Genomic DNA, 23,708 nt, shown 5'->3' with positions numbered 1-23,708 from the left:
ACCTGACTCTGGGGAAGTAGATCAAGGGTTTAGTTGCCAAAATCCCAAGGTAATCCTTGAAGAAATAAAAACAGGAAACAGAAGGATTTCAGTGAGCTTTATTTTTTAACCAAAAGTGTCATTTCTGATATGAACCATCAGGACATGTCCACAACACAGACATTTATTTATTATTATTTAAAACACAGCTCCACTGAGAAACAGCCAATTCCAAAAAATTAAATGCTTTCTTTCACTTAAATTTGGTTTTGAATTTAACAAACTTCTAATCCAACTGACATCGAGTTACAAAATAAAAATGGTCAAAATTTAAGGGAACAGTTATATGAAACAAGTTGTCTACCCAGAACCTTGCTAGTGGATATTCTGATTGTTTAAATATCCCCCGGGACACATCCATCCCACCCGGAAATAAAACTGACACATCTAGTCAGAGGGATCCGCCACTGCATCCAAATGGAATCCTACTCCCTACATAGCGCACTACTAACATAGACCTCTGGTCTAAGGTAGTGCACTATATAGGGAATAGAGTGCCATTTAAGACTTGATAAGGTCTCCTCTCCAACCCTCCCTGACATGCTAGTGATCTTACAAGACAACATTTTCCAACAATAGTGTACAACCCTGTCCAGAACCAATCCCTGGCTTCCTCCTAGTTGTACATCTTGACAGAACGATGTAGATTTTACGTGAAGCTCCACCCCAAACAGCTACAGAGCTTCACTTACACCTGTCCTGCCATGTCAGATCTGCACAAGGGTAGAGGAGAGCCTGGTCAAAGAGCTGTTTCTGCCCTGGCCCTACTCATCATTCCAAAACCTAACAAATCCATAAGGAGTTGGAATGGGCAGGAACAGACTGCCAACCAGGCTAGCGCCGAGCGGGGTACGGTTAGGGGTTGATTCTGGAGGGGGACGTGGTGTCACATCAAGGGAGGTGTTATCGATGCATCAGGGCAGCTTGTAGTAACCCTCCCACCCCAAAATAAAAACCCTTGAAGGAGGAGACCATTTCCTGGTGTATCATATATCCAATTGAAATGAATCTTTTTTTTTTTAAATGCAAGATGCTCCTTGTCTCCTCCTTCAAGATCAGAAACCCAACTCCACTGGGAGGGACAGCCACAACCAATCACAGTAGAGTTATGGTAAAATGAGAGCATGTCATAGGCTGCTTGCCAAATAGCACCCCAATTCTTTATGTAGTGCACTACATTTGACCAGAGCCCTATGGCTTGTGCACCAGGACTAGGAGACTAAGACAGATGACCTAGGGGATGGGCTGTGGCTACAGCTGCCAGTGGGGCTGAAACATACAGTAAATATAAAACCAGGCAGCTGCCAAAGTGCCTGTGGTTTGACCCCGGTTCTCTCATCTAGTCACTTTAAATGTGTAACACCCTTCCTGCAGTGGCCCACCCTTTCCAATAGAAACCTTCAAAACCATCCCAAAAGCTAGATGTGTTTTATTCTGGGTCTACAACAGACCAGAGAAAACAGGGGTCACAGTCCCAACCAATGAGAAAGCAGAAAGACCACAGCATGTACATTCTCCCAACACTGTTGTTCAACTTGGTACAGATTGAATTTCTTTTTGACAACAGCATGTAGATACACACATTTGTAGACATCCAAACTTTGTCATTGGAAAAGAGAAACAGAAAGAGCATCTCACCATCTTGTTTTCAGGGATCCCCAAAGCAACATGGAACAGCTAAACACAACCTGAACAGAGGTTGAGCTGGGGAAAGTTTAGAAAATACAATACCAAAAGCCATGACCCCCCCCCCTCCCAATCACCCCCCTTTCATGGCCAGGAGACACCCCTCCCAAGCACACCCTCCCCCAAGGGCCAGAAGACACACCCTCCCCCAATCCCCCTCCCCGGGCCAGAAGACACCCCCCTCCCAGTCCCCCTCCCCCGGGCCAGAAGACACCCCTCCCCCAGTCCCCCTCCCCCGGGCCAGAAGACACCCTCCCACAATCCCCCCTCCACCGGGCCAGAAGACACCCTCCCCCAATCCCCCTCCACCGGGCCAGAAGACACCCTCCCCCCCCCAAGGGCCAGAAGACACACCCCCCCCCAATCCCCCTCCCCGGGCCAGAAGACACCCCCTCCCAGTCCCCCTCCCCGGGCCAGAAGACACCCCCTCCCCCCCAGTCCCCCTCCCCCGGGCCAGAAGACACCCTCCCACAATCCCCCCTCCACCGGGCCAGAAGACACCCTCCCCAATCCCCCCTCCACCGGGCCAGAAGACACCCTCCCCCAATCCCCCTCCACCGGGCCAGAAGACACCCTCCCCCAATCCCCCTCCACCGGGCCAGAAGACACCACCTCCCAATCCCCCCTATCCTCAGCCCACCCCCCTCCCCAGGGCCAGAAGACACAATCCTCCCCAAGAGACACCCCTCCCACTCCTCCCCAAGAGACACCCCTCCCACTCCTCCCCAAGAGACACCCCTCCCCCCCTCCCCAAGAGACACCCCTCCCCCCTCCCCAAGAGACACCCCTCCCCCCCTCCCCAAGAGACACCCCTCCCCCCCCCCAAGAGACACCCCTCCCAATCCCCCCTCCCCAAGAGACACCCCTCCCAATCCCCCCCAAGAGACACCCCCCCCCTCCCCAAGAGACACCCCTCCCAATCCCCCTCCCCAAGAGACACCCCTCCCAATCCCCCCTCCCCAAGAGACACCCCTCCCAATCCCCCCCCTCCCCAAGAGACACCCCTCCCAATCCCCCCCCTCCCCAAGAGACACCCCTCCCAATCCCCCTCCCCAAGAGACACCCCTCCCAATCCCCCCTCCCCAAGAGACACCCCTCCCAATCCCCCCCTCCCCAAGAGACACCCCTCCCAATCCCCCCCCTCCCCCTCCCCAAGAGACACCCCTCCCAATCCCCCTCCCCCCCTCCCCAGGAGACACCCCTCCCAAGCACACCCTCCCCAAGGGCCAGAAGACACACCCTCCCCCAATCCCCCTCCCCCCTCCCCAGAAGACACCCCCCCTCCCAGTCCCCCCTCCCCCGGGCCAGAAGACACCCCCCCCCCAGTCCCCCTCCCCCGGGCCAGAAGACACCCTCCCACAATCCCCCCTCCACCGGGCCAGAAGACACCCTCCCCCAATCCCCCTCCACCGGGCCAGAAGACACCCTCCCCCAATCCCCCCTCCACCGGGCCAGAAGACACCCTCCCCCAATCCCCCCCCCTCCACCGGGCCAGAGAGACCCCCCCCCAATCCCCCTCCACCGGGCCAGAAGACACCCCCCCCAATCCCCCCTCCACCGGGCCAGAAGACACCACCTCCCAATCCCCCTATCCTCAGCCACACCCCCCTCCCCAGGGCCAGAAGACACAATCCTCCCCAAGAGACACCCCTCCCACTCCTCCCCAAGAGACACCCCTCCCACTCCTCCCCAAGAGACACCCCTCCCCAAGAGACACCCCTCCCACTCCTCCCCAAGAGACACCCCTCCCACTCCTCCCCAAGAGACACCCCTCCCCAAGAGACACCCCTCCCCTCCTCCCCAAGAGACACCCCTCCCACTCCTCCCCAAGAGACACCCCTCCCACTCCTCCCCAAGAGACACCCCTCCCACTCCTCCCCAAGAGACACCCCCAAGAGACACCCCTCCCCCCCTACCCAAGAGACACCCCCCCAAGAGACACCCCTCCCCCTACCCAAGAGACACCCCTCCCAATCCCCCCTCCCCAAGAGACACCCCTCCCAATCCCCCTCCCCCAGAGACACCCCTCCCAATCCCCCCCCTCCCCAAGAGACACCCCTCCCAATCCCCCCCCAAGAGACACCCCTCCCAATCCCCCCTCCCCAAGAGACATCCTCCCCCTCCCCAAGAGACACCCCTCCCAATCCCCCCTCCCCAAGAGACACCCCTCCCAATCCCCCCCCCCAAGAGACACCCCTCCCAATCCCCCCCTCCCCAAGAGACACCCCTCCCCAAGAGACACCCCTCCCAATCCCCCCAAGAGACACCCCTCCCAATCCCACCCCTCCCAATCCCCCCTCCCCAAGAGACACCCCTCCCAATCCCCCCCTCCCAATCCCCCCTCCCAATCCCACCCCTCCCAATCCCCCCCCAAGAGACACCCCTCCCAATCCCACCCCTCCCAATCCCCCTCCCCAAGAGACACCCCTCCCAATCCCCCCCTCCCAATCCCACCCCTCCCAATCCCCCCTCCCCTCCCAGACACCCCTCCCAAGAGACACCCCTCCCAATCCCACCCCTCCCAATCCCCCCTCCCCAAGAGACACCCCTCCCAATCCCCCCTCCCCAAGAGACACCCCTCCCAATCCCCCCTCCCCAAGAGACACCCCTCCCAATCCCACCCCTCCCAATCCCCCCTCCCCAAGAGACACCCCTCCCAATCCCCCCCCAAGAGACACCCCCCAAGAGACACCCCTCCCAATCCCCCAAGCCCCACCCCTCCCCAGGAGACACCCCTAGATGCTGTGCTCAGAGCTGCTGTAGCTTAAAGCTCTAATATTCTCCATGTGGCAGACAACAGAAAACCTTCAAGGCTTTCACCTTAACTCACAGGGATCTTCACCCAACTCTGGTGTAAGGAGGGCAACACATGGTTGTTAATACACCCCCCCTCCCAAACTGCAAGTCTATTATCCTCCTGTTTAGGGTTCAAACAAAAGGAAACACCAAGCACATCTGTAGTCCAGCAGGCTGGTTCCAGTACAGGGACGGCCTAGCAGTTGGTGTGTTGGCCTGTTACTAGTCCGTCCACACCACTAAGGATTTAACTTCATATTGTACAACACAAAACAAAAACTGCTGTGTAATTCTAACCAGCTGACTTGCGTGATGCACAGAAACACTTCTTTCCCTGCTACATTGAGGGGTCTGATAGTTTGTTCAGATACAAAGCAACTGGTGTGGGTTTAACGTAAGGGAAGAAAGATAAAAACGTATAATGTTGTATAATACTTGCAGCTATAGTGACGTCCCCATTGCCGATCACACAGACCAACATAACAGCTAGAGTGTAGATCAGATACCCATTCATATACATTACTCCTCAGAGCCAATTTGAGCTGCACTGCAGCAAGTCGCTTCAACTACATGATACAATATTCATTAACCTTTTTTTTAATAATAATAATAATAATAACAGTCACTCTTTGCAGGGATTGTGGGGAGTGGCTTGTTGAGTCAGTCGGAGGAGGAAAAGCTGGTGATGAAAATAACATTATGCTGCTCTGAGCCTTATTCCACCTGTCTAGAGGGACATCCTGTCAACACTGGAAGGAAAATAGAGGATTATTATTTAAATAAATCTAAACTTAATGTAACAGGGTTGAACAACTGCATTGATTATTAAATGTCAAGGGTGAAACTGTAGTTTAATCTGTGCTTTGGCTAAAAGCACAAGGAACACATATCATACACAACGTGACAATTAAATGGTCGTAGACTACATCCGACCACAGAGTGCTCTTTTAGAAATCAGAACTTCACTGACTAAACAGGCCATCGTTGCAGCTCATTCTGTGAAGGGGGTTTGAGTAAAAAGGGAAAAAATATGATCTCCAGTCCTGACCAGAGTCAAAACTTAAAGATGCATCAGCTCACATCATCATCCTCAACATGTCAACCAGCCTTTTAAACTTGTTTTTAAAACAATCTATTAAAAATGAAATCAAGTATTTACAAAGTGTACAGGGTGCCAAGATGGTTTAGCTGTGGCACATCAAGGAGAATAAAGTGGAGTGACCAACTGCCCACCCAGAAGAACGTCAAACTGCAACAGGAACAACACCCATTTCTTCTCGTTTGCATCGTACGGTAGGTAGATAAGTCCTCCCAAACAGGAAGGAACCCCCGGAGAGTCCGGGGAGGGTGGAGCTACTTAACGTTCCAGTTCTAGAATCATGAAGGAACCCCTGGAGAGTCCGGGGAGGGTGGAGCTACTTAACGTTCCAGTTCTAGAATCATGAAGGAACCCCTGGAGAGTCCGGGGAGGGTGGAGCTACTTAACGTTCCAGTTCTAGAATAGATCAGTTCTTAGTGTTCTGATTGTGAAGCTGGAGGGGGAGGAACATTAGGATCCTAATGAACTAGTCTGCACTCTGGCTGCGTTCTAATAGGAGCCTCTAAACATCCAGCTCGTTGAGCTGTCATCTTCATCCAGGGCCTTTCTCTGCCGTGGATTATCTTCATATAGTTGTCAATATTCTGGGGCCCTGCAGCCAAGCCAGCAGCAGAACATACATCCTCCCTCCATCCAACTATAGAAAAACAGCCTAAACCTTGATGCAATGTGTCTTACTGAACATCAAAAGTGGTAGGATGGGTGTTGATTCAATGTGTGGAACATAGTGATGTTACGTGATGAGTAACACCGTGGGTGGACGGATGTTTCCACATAGACGGAGAACGGGTTATTACTTCAGAACAAGCTGCTTGTTAAGGCACTTCATACAAAGAGCTACAAACAAAAGGACAACATAAAGGAGGTGGATAGGAAAGGGCCAGGAGAGGCAGGGGCCAGGGGTGGCAGGGAGGGAGGGAGGGGGAGGGCCGGGGCAGGGAGGGAGGGAGGGGGAGGGCCGGGGCAGGGGGGAGGGAGGGAGGGGGAGGGCCGGGGCAGGGAGGGAGGGGGAGGGCCGGGGCAGGGAGGGAGGGGGAGGGCCGGGGCAGGGAGGGCCGGGGCGGAGGGGGAGGGCCGGGCGGAGGGCCGGGGCGGAGGGGGAGGGCGGGGGGGGAGGGCCGGGGCGGAGGGGGAGGGCCGGGGCGGAGGGCCGGGGCGGAGGGGGAGGGCCGGGGCGGAGGGGGAGGGAGGGAGGGGGAGGGCCGGGCGGAGGGGGAGGGGGGCGGAGGGGGAGGGCCGGGCGGAGGGGGAGGGCCGGGGGGAGGGGGAGGGCCGGGGGGAGGGGGAAGGCCGGGGGAGGGGGAGGGCCGGGGCGGAGGGGGAGGGCGGGGCGGAGGGGGGAGGGCCGGGCGGAGGGGGAGGGCCGGGGCGGAGGGGGGAGGGCCGGGGGGGTAAGTGCTGACTGGCAGGCAGTGCTCAGGGTAGATTGGAGCAGGAGAAAGATGGAAATGATCAAATCCATTTCCATTGAAAGACAGTTCTCCACGTTCCCTGCCTTCCTCCTCCCAGTACTGTAGGAGTTAGTAGTCGTAGTCTTCAGTGCATCGCAGCAGAGAGAGGACCCTAGAACAGGGACATCATGAGTTCCTCTGCAGGTTTGTTGTCCCTCACAGATCGTACACGTTTCCATGAGGTGGCACCCAAAAACAGGAAGGAAGACCGACAGACGGGAAGTTAGATATCCAACAACAAAAAGACAAAAAAATATATAGTCCAGGACACAGAAGGGAGGGGCGACGGGGACGGGGGTCTCATCTGATCTGCAGAGGAGAGAAACAGTATAGCGGTTGTGTTTAGTAGTCAAACAATCAATCTCAAACCCATTAACATGTTTAGTAGCTGACATTTTACTTGGTAAGCATTCCTCAAAAAATACATGTCAACCTCAAAGAACTTGTCCAGTTAAATAAATACGGTTCATTTCCGCCTCCCATCGCGCGTGACGTTTTTGAAGGACACATTCTGAAAACTATTCAATGTCAACAAAAAAAATGGCTTTATAAAATAAATGTGATTGAAGAGTGTCACCTCTGTTCGTCCTCCACCTCACAGCTTGACCTCTCCGTTCTCACTGTGGTACTCTGCGACGTACAGGCTCTTGTCTATGCAGCCGGGGATGGGTCTGATCTCTGTTCCCAGCTGCTCCTCAATGCCCTTCAGATTGAAGCGGTCATCGTATGTGATCAGGTTGATGGCCAGACCCAGGTGACCAAAACGACCTGAGGGGGGGTGGAGTAGTCAAGGTTAAAACTGCCGAGACCTCCTTCAAATGACATTTATTAAGTCTCGCTTGAGAAAAGCCAAGGTTCTCACCGGATCTGCCGATGCGGTGCAGATACGTCTCGCCCAGCTTGGGGAAGTCAAAGTTGATCACCACATTCACCGCCTGAATATCGATACCTCTTGTGAAGAGGTCTGTGCAGACCAGATTCCGGCAGAGCCCGTTTCTGAAGTCGTGGAACACTCTGTTACGGTGCTCCTGTAGAGAGACAGACAGGTAGACTAGTGGTCTTCCGACTAACTTAACCATAGAGATGTTGGGTCGGGTCAAAACAGAATGAAAGTCTGGTACCGTCTAATCTGGTCCAAAGAAAGGCTTGTTCTCCTAATAAAAATGCAATGCCTGGGCCCCTAGCTGAGCCATCTCAAAGACTGGGCCCCTAGCTGAGCCATCTCATCAGCCCTGAGCATAAACCAGAGGTTAACAAGCTGACATCTGATCAAAAGCTATGAGGCATCCCAAATGGCCCCCTATTCCTTAAATAGTGCACTACCCACAGGGCTTCTGGTCTAAAGTAGTGCACTACCCACAGGGCTTCTGGTCTAAAGTAGTGCACTACCCACAGGGCTTCTGGTCTAAAGTAGTGCACTACCCACAGGGCTTCTGGTCTAAAGTAGTGCACTACCCACAGGGCTTCTGGTCTAAAGTAGTGCACTACCCACAGGGCTTCTGGTCTAAAGTAGTGCACTACCCACAGGGCTTCTGGTCTAAAGTAGTGCACTACCCACAGGGCTTCTGGTCTAAAGTAGTGCACTACCCACAGGGCTTCTGGTCTAAAGTAGTGCACTACCCACAGGGCTTCTGGTCTAAAGTAGTGCACTACCCACAGGGCTTCTGGTCTAAAGTAGTGCACTACCCACAGGGCTTCTGGTCTAAAGTAGTGCACTACCCACAGGGCTTCTGGTCTAAAGTAGTGCACTACCCACAGGGCTTCTGGTCTAAAGTAGTGCACTACCCACAGGGCTTCTGGTCTAAAGTAGTGCACTACCCATAGGGCTTCTGGTCTAAAGTAGTGCACTACCCACAGGGCTTCTGGTCTAAAGTAGTGCACTACCCACAGGGCTTCTGGTCTAAAGTAGTGCACTACCCATAGGGCTTCTGGTCTAAAGTAGTGCACTACCCATAGGGCTTCTGGTCTAAAGTAGTGCACTATATAGGGTCCATTTGGGATGCTAAGCTTAGTCAGCTGCTCCTGGGGTAGTGAGGAGGCAGTAGAGACTAGGACCTGGGCTGACCTGTCGCATCTTGGCATGAATGTAGAAACACGAGTAGCCCAGCTGAGATATCTTCTTGGCCAGCAGCTCCACCCTCTGAGACGAGTTACAGAAGATTATAGACTGGTTGATCTGGAGCTGAGTGGGGAGAGAGGAAACCGATTATAGACTGGTTGATGTGGAGCTGAGTGGGGAGAGAGGTAACAGATTATAGACTGGTTGATGTGGAGCTGAGTGGAGAGAGGAAACCGATTATAGACTGGTTGATGTGGAGCTGAGTGGGGAGAGAGGAAACCGATTATAGACTGGTTGATGTGGAGCTGAGTGGGGAGAGAGGAAACCGATTATAGACTGGTTGATGTGGAGCTGAGTGGGGAGAGAGGAAACCGATTATAGACTGGTTGATGTGGAGCTGAGTGGGGAGAGAGGAAACCGATTATAGACTGGTTGATGTGGAGCTGAGTGGGGAGAGAGGAAACCGATTATAGACTGGTTGATGTGGAGCTGAGTGGGGAGAGAGGAAACCGATTATAGACTGGTTGATGTGGAGCTGAGTGGGGAGAGAGAAACCGATTATAGACTGGTTGATGTGGAGCTGAGTGGAGAGAGAGGAAACCGATTATAGACTGGTTGATGTGGAGCTGAGTGGGGAGAGAGGAAACCGATTATAGACTGGTTGATGTGGAGCTGAGTGGAGAGAGAGGAAACCGATTATAGACTGGTTGATGTGGAGCTGAGTGGGGAGAGAGGAAACCGATTATAGACTGGTTGATGTGGAGCTGAGTGGGGAGAGAGGAAACCGATTATAGACTGGTTGATGTGGAGCTGAGTGGAGAGAGAGGAAACCGATTATAGACTGGTTGATGTGGAGCTGAGTGGAGAGAGAGGAAACCGATTATAGACTGGTTGATGTGGAGCTGAGTGGAGAGAGAGGAAACCGATTATAGACTGGTTGATGTGGAGCTGAGTGGAGAGAGAGGAAACCGATTATAGACTGGTTGATGTGGAGCTAATTAATACAAACACTAGCATCAAAAACAAATCTGAAATTCACACGCTGCTTATGTACGCCAGTTATATTTTTATCAAAATGGGTTTTTTTGGCAGAAATGCCTTCCGGAACACGTGAACTTTCATGTGCTTTAATAACTAATGAGCATGTCATCTGTAAATAGGAATAAGCTTGTTAAATTACAAGCCTAGTTAATTTAGCCAAAGAAAAAGTCATGAACCTTCCCCCGCTAGACATGATTGGCTGAAATAATGGGTGGGCAGGACAAGCCGAGAGAGGAGTTCGGATTGGTCTGCCATGTAGCATGCTTCTGTCTATAGTCGTTTTTTCAAAAAAATATAATGTAGTGGAACTACGTAACTGTTGCTCTTCACTTACTGGAGGACCGAGTTTAGAAATCAGGAATTAGAGTATGATAGCTAAGGAGATGGAAAATGCAGGAGCTATTGCAAATTATTATTTTCTTTTATTTTACCTTTATTTAACGAGGCAAGTCAGTTAAGAACAAATTCTTATTTTCAATGACGGCCTAGGAACAGTGGGTTAACTGCCTGTTCAGGGGCAGAACGACAGATTTGTACCTTGTCAGCTCGGGGATTTGAACTTGTAATTAAATTCCAAGATGGCGTAGCAGTCAGACGTCTTGTCGTGTCCCTTGTATATATCGTTTTAACATATTTTTCTTCGCGTAACTTTTATTGACTTGTTAATTGTTTACTCCATGTGTAACTCTGTGTTGTCTGTTCACACTGCTATGCTTTATCTTGGCCAGGTCGCAGTTGCAAATGAGAACTTGTTCTCAACTAGCCTAACTGGTTAAATAAAGGTGTTCTCAACTAGCCTACCTGGTTAAATAAAGGTGTTCTCAACTAGCCTACCTGGTTAAATAAAGGTGAAAAAAAAAGAAATAAAAAGTAACCTTTCGGTTACTAGTCCAATGCTCTAACCACTAGGCTACCATGCCGCCCCAAGTGAAGACGCACACTTATAAAACCTGTCTCCGGTTAACATTTTAGGGCAACCATGGAATTCGTGACAGAGGGAGAAACGGCCATCCATGTATACAGGTAAGAGTATAAGCTAGCGACATTCAGATAATACATGTTCCTAATTTTGTCAGAATGTCCTTTTCATTTCAAGTTAAAGCGTACTGTTAGCTAGCTAACGTTACGCGTTTGATCTGTGTACTAATAGTTTTCGTATCTCAGATGCATTAGCATTGCTAGTTGCAGCCTGATGTTCGCTAGCTACCTGCAGGGTAGTGATTATGGTTAACTGTTTAGCTAGCTACATGTCTCAACAAAAGACTCCACTATGCAAACTATTTCAGTAGACTTGATGTTGTCACCGCGACAACTGTCGATAGACTTGGGTGGTAAATTCGCTCTGACTATCTACTCTGATTTTAGAGCACTCCTCTGAGTGCCAGAGCGCAGAATAACTGACTAATTCACGAACGCTCAACACGTTGAATATGGCCGGTGCCAGTAAACTTTGGCTAAAAAGAGTCATTACATTTACCAGCAGCACAGTCACCAACACTCTGGATAACATAACAGCCTAACCATTTATGGTAGGGCAAGTAGAATTATTCAGTGAGCTGTTCTCTCATTTGTGTCTGGAAGTAGCTAGCAAGCTACCAAATGTTAGCCAGTTAGTGTGGATGCTTGACTGCTGTTAATAAGAGCAGAACACTCGGATCCACCCTACTCCTCGGCCAGAGCATCCAGTGCTCTGAATTTACAAACAGAACCTGACAACGCTCTGAGTCTACGAATGTCCAGAACACACTGGTACTCCAGATTAAATTTACAAACACTCCTGTAGTATAATCCAGCCTTTAGTCTTTTTGCTAAATAAGACCGAATCGAGCTGGTTCGGTCACATATACCCTGTGTGACATGTGTTTTGGATGGGCAGCGGGGGGAAAACTCAGTTAAATAGCAAATGGAGGACACGTTTCCCATGGTTCATTTTCATGCCAGCCAGGTAGGCTCCTCTGGTTGTAAGGCAAAGCAACGTGCTATATTATAATTATATTAATATTATTATTATAATATAACTATAATATTAAGAAAGTTGAGAACTTTGGAGGACGCATGGCTCTCGACCTTCGTCTCTCCCGAGCCCGTACGTACGGGAGTTGTAGCGATGAGACAAGATAGTAACTACAAACAACGGGATACCACGAAATTGGGGTTTAAAAATAAGGGGGGGAAAAATAAACATTTAACCGAGGTCCGCATTGAAATTCACTAAGCAGTGTGCCGATGCCTGTATCACTTTATCAGGAGGTGATCAACAACGTCCGAAACCTTTTGTCGAACAACCACCCGGTCAGTTTGATAGAAGACAAAAGTCAGTCAGCTGGGGGGGGCAGAGGACAGAGTCAGCTAAGCTCTGTAGAGTATGAGTGTGAGGGGCCGTTGATGGGCACCTACCCTGGAAAATGTCTTGCGACAGTGGCCATGTCTCTGTAACCGAGGCATAATACTGGATGACCCCCCTTCAGGATCAGGGTACAAGGGGTTACAGTGACAGAACTCACCCTGGAGAAGAGCGTGTTGAGACAGTGGACCTTCTGTCTCTCTGTAACGTAGGCATAATACTGGGTGACCCCCTTCAGGGTCAGCTCCTCCATCAGGTTGATCTCGTAGGGCTTGGACAGGTGGGAGTTCTGAGACAGGAAATAACAAGTTCACATCACAAAGCATTGAGACGGTTCATGGAGGGTGCTCGTCATGACCCGACTACGTTGTTGATGTTTGTAAGCAGGAAGATGTCCCGTTGTGTGTCGTTAGTCCACCATTAATATTGTAACTATTTAAAAAAATATACAAAGTAAGACAATGGAAAACCCTTTAATATTCTATTACAGAGTCAAAATTAACGACTTAAGCGTTTTACTGCACAATGCAACAGGACTGTAGAAATCAACACAGGGCTTTCATTGTTCACAGACGCAGACTAAAAACTATGATCTAAGGCTAGTCCAACCCCCCAAAAAAGAACCCATTAATCAGAATCCAGAATTTACCATGAACTTCTGCACGCTGAGAGGGAAGGTAGCAGAGTAGAGCAGAATCTGTCTCTGTTTGGGCAGGTAGCTCAATATCTCCTCCATCATCACGACAAAGTCCTGGGACAACAGCTTGTCTGCCTGGGGGCAGAGACAAGGACATACATGGATCTACAGTTGACTGTTAACGTTGCCCAAAGACAGGTAAAGTAACCAGGTAACAGTTCTGTTGGAGACACCGGGACTAAAAGGAAGACCATGGTAAACTAACACCACAGCTCACCTCATCCAAAACCATCATCTGAACCTGATTGACTTTGGCCACACCCTTCTTAATGAGGTCCAGGATCCTCCCAGGGGTGGCAATCACAACGTGTACTAGAGACAAAAGATTTGAATTATTATTAACAAATCACAAGGTGAACTACAAAGAATAATGCAATTGAGAAGCATAAGCCTAGCATCACCATTACATTTCAGACTCGAGTCAAGATGACTTGTTAAATTGAATAACTGGCTCCTGGCCAGGTGTGATGTACCTGTCTCGTCGAGCCTCATGATGTCATCGCGGAGGTTGGTGCCACCCGTTGTGGCCATGACTTTGACCCCTCCCATGTGTTTGCTGATCTGGATACAGATTTGGCTCACCTGCAATGCCAGTTCTCTGGTGGGAACGATGCCCATAGCTAGGGGAGGAGAGAACCATATATTTGCTGATTCACCCCTTGACTTTTTACACATTTGATTACGTTACAACATTCTAAAATGGATTCAATAAATAAATCCTCAGCAATCTACACACAATGACATCACAATACCCCACAATGACAATGCAAAAAGTTGATTTTATAAAATGTATTAACAAAATTAAAACTTAAATATCAGATTTACAGATGTATTCAGTCCCTTTACTCAGTACTTTGTTGAAACACCTTGGCAGCAATTAAAACCTTGAGTCAAAATCAGCATTTCACGCAGTTCAAAATATAAATTATTAATGAGAAACAATAAAATAACAGTAGTGAGGCTATATACAGGGTGTACCGGTACAGAGTCAATGTGGAGGCTATATACTTTGAGGATCTGAGGACTCATGCCAAATCTTTTCAGTCTCCTGTGGGGGAAAAGGTGTAGTCATGCCCTCTTCACAACTGTCTTGGTGTGTTTGGATCATGGCATCGTTTTTTTGGCAAGGAAAATATCGGCTATCGGACAAAAATGTAATATCGGTGAATCACTAGTTGTTACCTATCCTTACCACCTGGGGGCAGCCCGTCAGGAAGTCCCAGATCCAATTGTAGAGGGAGGTCTTTAGTGGGAGGTGTTTAGTCCCAAGGTTTTTAACTTACTGATGAGCTTTTAGGGAACTACGGTGTTGAACGCTGAGCTGTAGTCAATGAACAGCATTCTCACATAGGTGTTCCTTTTGTCCAGGTGGGAAAGGGCAGTGTGGAGTAATATAGAGATGGCATCATCTGTGGATCTGTTGGGGCGGTTGGCAAATCCAGTCTTCGTTCTGTATTGATGCTTTGCCTGTTAGATGGTTCGTTGGAGGGCATAGCGGGATTTCATAAGCGTCAGGGTTAGAGTCCCGCTCTTTGAAAGCGGCAGCCTTTAGCTCAGAGCGGATGTTGCCTGTAATCCATGTGTTCTGGTTGGGGTATGTACGGTCACTGTGGGGACGACGTCATCGACGCACTTATTGATGAAGCCAGTGACTGATATGGTGTACTCAATGTCATAGGAAGAATTCTGGAACAGTCTTGGGTTTGACACTACAAGCTTGGCACACCTGTATTTGGGGAGTTTCTCCCATTCTTCTCTGTAGATCATCTCAAGCTCTGTCAGGTTGGATGGGGAGCGTGGATGCACAGCTATTTTCAGGTCACTAAAGAGATGTTCAAGCGGGTTTAAGTCCTGGCTCTGGCTGGGCCTCTCAAGGACATTGAGACTTGTCCCGAAGCCACTCCTGCATTGTCTTGGCTGTGTGCTTAGGCTCGTTGTCCTCTGGGAAGGTGAACCTTCGCCCCAGTCTGAGGCCCTGAGTGCTCTGGAACAGCTTGTTATGAACGATCCCTTTACTTTGCGCCGTTCATCTTTCACTTGATCCTTCTCCCAGTCCCTGCCGCTAAAAAACATCCCCACAGTATGATGCTGCCACCACCATGCTTCATGGTGCCATGGTTCATGGTCTGCTTCATGGTGCCAGGTTTCCTCCAGACGTGACGCTTGGCATTCAGGCCAAAGAGTTCAATCTTGGTTTCATCAGACCAGAGAATCTGGTTTCTCATGGTCTGAGTCCTTCAGGTGACTTCTGGCAATCTCCAAGCGTATTTCATCAGGCCACTCTACCATAAAGGCCTGATTGGTGGAGTGCTGCAGAGATGGTTGTCCTTCTAAAAGGTTCTCCCATATCTACAGAGGAACTCTAGATCTCTGTCAGAGTGACCATCAGGTTCTTTGTCACCTCCCTGACCAAGGCCCTTCTACCCAGACTGTTCAGTTTGGCCAGGTAGGCAACTCTAAGAAGCGTCTTGGTGGTTCGAAACTTCCATTAAACAATGGAGGCCATTGTGTTCTTGGGGACCTTCAATGCTCCAGAAATGTTGTTTCAGTACCCTTCCCCAGATCTGTGCCTCAACATAATCCTGTCTCGGAGCTCTACAGACAATTCCTTTGACCACATGGCTTGGTTTTTGCTCTGACATTCACTGTCAACTGTGGGACATTATATAGACAGGTGTGTGCTTTTCCAAATCAAGTCCAATCAATTGAAATTACCACAGGTGGACTCCAATCAAGTAGTGGAAACATCTCCATGACAATCGATGGAAACAGGAAACACCAAAGCTTAATTTCAAGTCTAAAAGCAAAGCATCAGAATACTTATGTAAATAATTTGTTACTTCGTTTAATTTGTTTATTACATTTGCAAAAAATTCTAAGAAACTCTTTTTGCTTAGTCATTATTGGGTATTGTGTGTAGATAAATTAGGGAATTTAAAAAGAACTATATATTTTAGAATAAGGCTGTAACCAAACAAAATGTGGAGAAAGGGGTCTGAATTGCAAAGGCACTGCATTATGTCATACAGAGGCCTACACAGAGGTCCTAGCCTGCAGGACAGCTCTCTGTTGGACCCATGTCCACAGCTGGACCACAAGACACAGACGCAAGTCAGGTTGGAGTAGAACAGGCTATAAACTAAACTGTAGCAGTTACAGACCCATACAGCTATGGAGCCTCCATCCTACTAAACTACACTGTAGCAGTTACAGACCCATACAGCCTCCATCCTAATAAACTACACTGTAGTAGTTACAGATCCATACAGCCTCCATCCTACTAAACTACACTGTAGCAGTTACAGACCCATACAGCCTCCATCCTACTAAACTACACTGTAGCAGTTACAGACCCATACAGCCTCCATCCTAATAAACTACACTGTAGTAGTTACAGATCCATACAGCCTCCATCCTAATAAACTACACTGTAGTAGTTACAGATCCATACAGCCTCCATCCTACTAAACTACCATGTCCACAGCTGAACAGCGATAGAAGTCAGGTCGGGGGAGGGGGGGGGACTACATTAGTCTATACAAAGATCAGACTAGTCTGTCACTTTCACAAAATCAGCATTTTCAATTCTACTGAAGACAGTTGGTCTACTGAGACCCAAAGCAATGTCATGAAGTGGAATCTCACCTTGTATACAGTCCTTCTTCAGGTCAATGCGTTCCAGTAAGGGAATGAGGTAGGCTCCGCTCTTTCCTGTCCCGTTCTTGGCCCTGGCCAGAATGTCCCTCCCAGACAACGCTATGGGGATGCTCTCCTCCTAGAGAGGAAGGCAACATGTTAGGGTCCACTTATCCAATTGAGAACCCAGGGCCTTGAGGTCCGCTCGAGTCCCAAATGGCATCTCATTACCTATATTTGTGCCACAGACAAAAGTAGTGCACTACATTGGGAATAGGGCTCCATTTGGAACACCTCTACACCTTCCTGGTGGTCGTCACCCCCCTCTAATCAGAGATTCATTCAGACCTCTGCTGAGACACCAAGTAAGTGGAATCTCTTGGCCAATCAGTGTCAATCCATTCAAATCAATCAACGAACTACCAAGAAAAACAGAAAAGCAGGAGCACTGCAGCTCTCAGGGCTCAGATTGGACCCACCCATTTGGCCCTTATCTTTAATCACTAACGGTTACAGATCCATACAGCTATAGGATCCTCCATCCTACTAAACTACACTGTAGTAGTTATGGATCCATACAGCTATAGGATCCTCCATCCTACTAAACTGTAGTAGTTACAGATCCATACAGCTATGGAGCCTCCATCCTACTAAACTACACTGTAGTAGTTACAGATCCATACAGCCTCCATCCTACTAAACTACACTGTAGTAGTTATGGATCCATACAGCTATAGGATCCTCCATCCTACTATACTGTAGTAGTTACAGATCCATACAGCCTCCATCCTACTAAACTACACTGTAGTAGTTACAGATCCATACAGCCTCCATCCTACTAAACTACACTGTAGTAGTTACAGATCCATACAGCTATAGGATCCTCCATCCTACTAAACTGTAGTAGTTACAGATCCATACAGCTATGGAGCCTCCATCCTACTAAACTACACTGTAGTAGTTACAGATCCATACAGCCTCCATCCTACTAAACTACACTGTAGTAGTTATGGATCCATACAGTCTCCATCCTACTAAACTACACTGTAGTAGTTACAGATCCATACAGCTATAGGATCCTCCATCCTACTATACTGTAGTAGTTACAGACCCATACAGCCTCCATCCTACTAAACTACACTGTAGTAGTTACAGATCCATACAGCCTCCATCCTACTAAACTACACTGTAGTAGTTACAGATCCATACAGCCTCCATCCTACTAAACTACACTGTAGTAGTTACAGATCCATACAGCCTCCATCCTACTAAACTACACTGTAGTAGTTACAGATCCATACAGCCTCCATCCTACTAAACTACACTGTAGGAGTTACAGATCCATACAGCCTCCATCCTACTAAACTACACTGTAGTAGTTACAGATCCATACAGCCTCCATCCTACTAAACTACACTGTAGTAGTTACAGATCCATACAGCCTCCAACCTACTAAACTACATTCCGTCACACTTCGAGTTATGCTTACACAGGTGTTAGGGGCTTGCTAGATAGCTAATTAATATAGGTGGTCGCCACGTCTTCCGTAAACAATGGCTGTAACATGATATGGCCACGCGAGAACACTGACCCTATCAAGGTATGTATCAATTTAACTTTTTGTTTTATTCACATCGATATGCAAGGTCCATATGCTTCCAAAACCGTACCGAAACCAACACGTGTTCATGTTCAGAGTGAGCGCAGGCGCTATTAATTAACCAAACTCCCCCTTACAGAAGACACCTTCTCCATATCCAATGGCTCTTGGGTAATGAAATAGAACTGAGTCACGAACAAGAGCTAATACACATACCATGCATTCAGTGTGCTGTATGCAGCTGCTACGTAGCACATGAGCTCTTAACATACCTGTATTGGAGAGGGCTTCTCCCAGCCCATCTCAAAGATGCCCATCAGTAGCTCCCTCTTCAGGCAGTAGTCTTCAAACTCATTGCCTTTAGTTGCCGTTACGTCCTGTTGTACATCGGATCAACATTGAATCAACTTAACATTGGAGGCTTATAATTACAACTGCCCTAGACTAACATAGGAACCCTGACTACTACTGCCCTAGACTAACATAAGAACCCTGACTACTACTGCCCTAGAGTAACATAAGAACCCTGACTACTACTGCCCTAGAGTAACATAAGAACCCAACTACTGCCCTAGAGTAACATAAGAACCCAACTACTGCCCTAGAGTAACATAAGAACCCAACTACTGCCCTAGAGTAACATAAGAACCCAACTACTGCCCTAGAGTAACATAAGAACCCAACTACTGCCCTAGAGTAACATAAGAACCCAACTACTGCCCTTTTATTTATTTTATTTTTATTTCACCTTTATTTAACCAGGTAGGCTAGTTGAGAACAAGTTCTCATTTGCAACTGCGACCTGGCCAAGATAAAGCATAGCAGTGTGAACAGACAACACAGAGTTACACATGGAGTAAACAATAAACAAGTCAATAACACAGTAGAAAAAAAAGGGGAGTCTATTTACATTGTGTGCAAAAGGCATGAGGAGGTAGGCGAATAATTACAATTTTGCAGATTAATAACACTGGAGTGATAAATGATCAGATGGTCATGTACAGGTAGAGATATTGGTGTGCAAAAGAGCAGAAAGTTAAATAAATAAAAACAGTATGGGGATGAGGTAGGTAAAAATGGGTGGGCTATTTACCGATAGACTATGTACAGCTGCAGCGATCGGTTAACTGCTCAGACAGCAGATGTTTGAAGTTGGTGAGGGAAATAAAAGTCTCCAACTTCAGCGATTTTTGCAATTCGTTCCAGTCACAGGCAGCAGAGAACTGGAACGAAAGGCGGCCAAATGAGGTGTTGGCTTTAGGGATGATCAGTGAGATACACCTGCTGGAGCGCGTGCTACGGATGGGTGTTGCCATCGTGACCAGTGAACTGAGATAAGGCGGCGCGTTACCTAGCATGGACTTGTAGATGACCTGGAGCCAGTGGGTCTCGCGACGAATATGTAGCGAGGGCCAGCCGACTAGAGCACACAAGTCGCAGTGGTGGGTGGTATAAGGTGCTTTAGTGACAAAACGGATGGCACTGTGATAAACTGCATCCAGTTTTCTGAGTAGAGTGTTGGAAGCAATTTTGTAGATGACATCGCCGAAGTCGAGGATCGGGAGGATCGGTAGGATGGTCAGTTTTACTAGGGTAAGCTTGGCGGCGTGAGTGAAGGAGGCTTTGTTGCGGAATAGAAAGACGATTCTTGATTTGATTTTCGATTGCAGATGTTTGATATGAGTCTGGAAGGAGAGTTTACAGTCTAGCCAGACACCTAGGTACTTATAGATGTCCACATATTCAAGGTCGGAACCATCCAGGGTGGTGATGCTGGTCAGTCGTGCGGGTGCAGGCAGCGAACGGTTGAAAAGCATGCATTTGGTTTTACTAGCGTTTAAGAGCAGTTGGAGGCCACGGAAGGAGTGTTGTATGGCATTGAAGCTCGTTTGGAGGTTAGATAGCACAGTGTCCAAGGACGGGCCGGAAGTATATAGAATGGTGTCGACTGCGTAGAGGTGGCTCAGGGAATCGCCCGCAGCAAGAGCAACATCATTGATATATACAGAGAAAAGAGTCGGCCCGAGGATTGAACCCTGTGGCACCCCCATAGAGACTGCCAGAGGACCGGACAGCATGCCCTCCGATTTGACACACTGAACTCTGTCTGCAAAGTAATTGGTGAACCAGGCCTAGAGTAACATAAGAACCCTGACTACTGACCTAGAGTAACATAAGAACCCTGACTACTACTGCCCTAGAGTAACATAAGAACCCTGACTACTACTGCCCTAGAGTAACATAAGAACCCTGACTACTACTGCCCTAGAGTAACATAGGAACCCTGACTACTACTGCCCTATAGTAACATAAGAACCCGACTACTACTGCCCTATAGTAACATAAGAACCCTGACTACTACTGCCCTATAGTAACATAAGAACCCAACTACTACTGCCCTAGAGTAACATAAGAACGTGCCGTAAACTCACTCAAAAGCCAACTCGAAATCTGACCAGAGGCACTACCGAATTGGATCCTTTTCTATAGCTTAACTGGTTTCTACGGTGTCAAGCAGGCAGTCACGTGTGTTGTCCAGACAGAGTACCCTGGTTCAAGCCCAGTCAGAGGCAGCTTCAGGGATGCAGCACGAAATGCTAAGCTAACACGATTTATGCTAATGCGAAGCTAGTCTCAATGTAGTGTTGCCTGTCTTGTTCTTGATGTGTGTTTTGTCCTATATTTGTACTGTATTTTATCCCAGTGCCCCGCTCCTGTAGAGGCCTTTTGGTAGGCCGTCACTGTAAATAAGAATTTGTTCTTAACTGACATGCCAAGTTAAATAAAGGTTAAATAAATAAAAAGCAAAACAAACGCCCTTTACACTAGACCACGGCAATAACTGCAACAGTTTAAAGTACATTTGATTCAAAAGGGAGCTTTTACCGATGTTCTCATCCTCGTGTCTTTTGGAGGGAGCGTCAAATTCCTCTTCCAGTCATCTCCAGGCCTGTGGAAAAACATGACTTATGAGTACACCACCAAAAGAGAACGCTTGAGAGCCATTCGGACACTGTACAAAATGAACTAGGACTCACTTGATGACAGTATTGGCTGTGGGGGTAGCTTTAGCCAGCTGGGTGCTGCTAGGCCCAGTGCCGTTGTTGATTGTGCTGGAGGCCTGCTTCATATGGCTGGGCTGCTGTGTCTGATGACTGCCTCCTCCACTGCCCTGGCCTCCTGCAGGCTTCACCACCGGGCCTCGGAGCTGGCCATTCTGGTTGGAATGGCCCAGTATCACTGGGTTCTGGGTACTGGCGGTACTCATGGCTAGTCAATTATCCAAGCCACTGTCCTTATTCTGATTGTGGTGGTGGGGGGAGGGGAGGGGGGGATAAATCTTGAGGAATAGTCTGACTTCTCACGGGCTGTTATCCAAAACAAATGTAATTAGATAGAAGGAATCGTCTCCTCTCCTGTTCCTCAACAGTATTGTTCTTTGTGGAACATATCAAAAAAATATGTCAACAAAATGACTGACACAAAACAAAATCAAAATAGAGAATAATAATAACTCCTGTGTATCGCGGCTTGGTGTGGCACCGGTCAGAGCACCTTACGCCAGAGGCTGCATGGTCACACCTGTCTCAAATACCTCCATCCCCACAACTCTTCACCCTGAGGTAGAGGAGGACAGTGGCACAGGGTTTACACATTCATCACGGGAGAGAAGTCAGGTAGCTAACTTAGCTAGTTATCAAGTTCAGTTCACAGCAGAGTTGTAGCTAGTTAGTTAACCAAACCATGTCACTAACTAAACGCCTTAAAACTAGTTAGTCAACTAGCCAGCTACAAGTTAACCAGCCGGGAGTGGTGCGTTTAATACAGTCTCACTAGTAGCTAATTGCTGCATGCATTTTTATTACAAAACATACACATAACAGACCCCAAAATGTTGTCAAAAACGTGGTGCACCTTGAACCCGTTAGAGATAATATCTAACTAGCTAAACTTGCTAACTAACCAGCCGTGTGTTAGTTAGCTACCGGTTAGCAGACTGTGGCTAACTAGCTACCGTTATCTCGGGTGTTTCTCCTGGACACCGTGTTTCTACATCTGCATTACGTGGCTGTTTGCCGTTTAAGACGAGGTCTCCTCTCGGTAGAAACATGTTGTGACATCAGCTGATGGAAAAAAGGGCTTTATAAATGCATTTGATTGATAAAACGTTAGCTAGCTAGCTAACGGCTACAAAAATTGTATTTATGCCAGGTGGATATTTGGAGAAAAGTCAACATAAAAAAAAAATCACATATTTAGAAACAAACTGTTAAAAGTATTAAAACAAACATCACTTTCCCGATGTAGTTACTACCTACGTTAGTTAAAGACCTAAAGATTTAGTTAGCGACCCTAGCTGACTAATGCTAACTAATGCTAACTAAGGTTAAAACCAGAAGGGACGCAGAATCAACTAACGTTAACGCCGAGAGCATAAAAACAAGATACACCCCACATAGAAATAGTGATCGCGACACATATATATATATATTTTTAATCAGGTGAAATATCGTCAACGAGGAGAGGATTAAATGAACAGTCACCGTGTATTGTTGAGATGATCTGTTGGGTTGTTGTGGACTTCTCTGCTGTCAAGCTGCGGTTCGGTCTGAAACAGAAAGCCCAAGATGGCCTCCCCTCCTATTTAAACCCTCCCTCTGTCCGTCCTCATCACCTGATTCAATACCGTAACAATCACCTGGTGGGGAGGGGGGGGCACGCTCACTTCTTTAATACACACGATGTACACGTGTACAACACACAGCACAATAACTTCACAATATTCAGCAAGCTTAATACTTCTCAGTATCGTAGTCTAGCTATCCCTTTTCTTCAGATGTAGTTAAAGAAGGCATGCCTGTGTTTTCATTTGTCCTCTGCCACCCATATATGCACCACACAAGTAAAATACACTTCTATTTTATTTAAATGTCAAATCTAAATGTGAATCAAATAACACGCATGCATGTATAAGTCATGATGAACTGCTCATGGTTCAATGGATATTAAAACCCAAACCCAAGGAAATGTGCCAAATCTAAATTGTGCAAATTCTAAACATTGTTTAAACACTGTAATTATGTTAATGCATAACTCCCTCATTTGCATCAATTAATTCCAGCTTAACTACCTCATTAGTTCCTCTTCTATTTGATCTGATGAATAGAACACGAGGGAATAAAAATCATGCTTTTCGTTAAAGCTCATAACTTTATGAACCAACTTAACCCTACTAGCCAACTATAATCAATCAGATCAC

General features: G+C 47.9%; 2 protein-coding genes across 2 annotated transcripts; one reads left to right on the top strand and one right to left on the bottom strand.

Moving 5' to 3' along the window:
- The first annotated feature begins 1,778 nt into the window (after nt 1-1,778).
- LOC121839176 (basic proline-rich protein-like) lies at nt 1,779-4,493 on the top strand. Its single transcript, XM_042296588.1, has 3 exons — nt 1,779-2,378; nt 2,553-3,342; nt 3,583-4,493. Exons 1-3 carry the CDS (start codon nt 1,779-1,781, stop codon nt 4,491-4,493), a joined length of 2,301 nt encoding a protein of 766 aa, XP_042152522.1.
- A 2,453-nt stretch (nt 4,494-6,946) lies between these two features.
- Nucleotides 6,947-23,138, bottom strand: ddx6 (DEAD (Asp-Glu-Ala-Asp) box helicase 6). Its single transcript, XM_042297779.1, has 13 exons — nt 22,993-23,138; nt 21,487-22,066; nt 21,335-21,398; nt 18,721-18,825; nt 16,858-16,987; nt 13,686-13,832; nt 13,430-13,524; nt 13,165-13,287; nt 12,676-12,804; nt 9,137-9,253; nt 7,934-8,099; nt 7,649-7,839; nt 6,947-7,380 (listed from the first exon to the last, which is right to left on the bottom strand). The coding sequence occupies exons 2-12, from the start codon at nt 21,714-21,716 to the stop codon at nt 7,667-7,669; spliced, it is 1,479 nt and encodes a 492-aa protein (XP_042153713.1). The 5' UTR covers nt 21,717-22,066; nt 22,993-23,138; the 3' UTR covers nt 6,947-7,380; nt 7,649-7,666.
- Nucleotides 23,139-23,708: the final 570 nt, after the last annotated feature.

This window comes from Oncorhynchus tshawytscha, linkage group LG14, assembly GCF_018296145.1.
Source record: "Oncorhynchus tshawytscha isolate Ot180627B linkage group LG14, Otsh_v2.0, whole genome shotgun sequence".
NCBI classification, from domain to species: domain Eukaryota; kingdom Metazoa; phylum Chordata; class Actinopteri; order Salmoniformes; family Salmonidae; genus Oncorhynchus; species Oncorhynchus tshawytscha.
The sequence above is the reverse complement of the archived record's forward strand: the minus strand, read 5'-3'. Positions and strand labels throughout refer to the sequence as shown.

What these genes read in the sequence shown, in the direction of transcription:
- ddx6 (XM_042297779.1), bottom strand. Translation starts at nt 21,716, where the DNA reads ATGAGTACCGCCAGTACCCAGAACCCAGTGATACTGGGCCATTCCAAC. An exon ending in AGAAGCCCTCTCCAATACAG is followed by an intron (nt 16,988 to 18,720) that starts GTATGTTAAGAG and finishes CTTCCTCTCTAG; the next exon opens with GAGGAGAGCATCCCCATAGC. An exon ending in AGATGATGGTTTTGGATGAG is followed by an intron (nt 13,288 to 13,429) that starts GTGAGCTGTGGT and finishes CTCTGCCCCCAG; the next exon opens with GCAGACAAGCTGTTGTCCCA.
- LOC121839176 (XM_042296588.1), top strand. Translation starts at nt 1,779, where the DNA reads ATGACCCCCCCCCCTCCCAATCACCCCCCTTTCATGGCCAGGAGACAC. An exon ending in AGCCCACCCCCCTCCCCAGG is followed by an intron (nt 2,379 to 2,552) that starts GCCAGAAGACAC and finishes CCCCCCCCCAAG; the next exon opens with AGACACCCCTCCCAATCCCC. An exon ending in GCCACACCCCCCTCCCCAGG is followed by an intron (nt 3,343 to 3,582) that starts GCCAGAAGACAC and finishes CTCCTCCCCAAG; the next exon opens with AGACACCCCTCCCACTCCTC.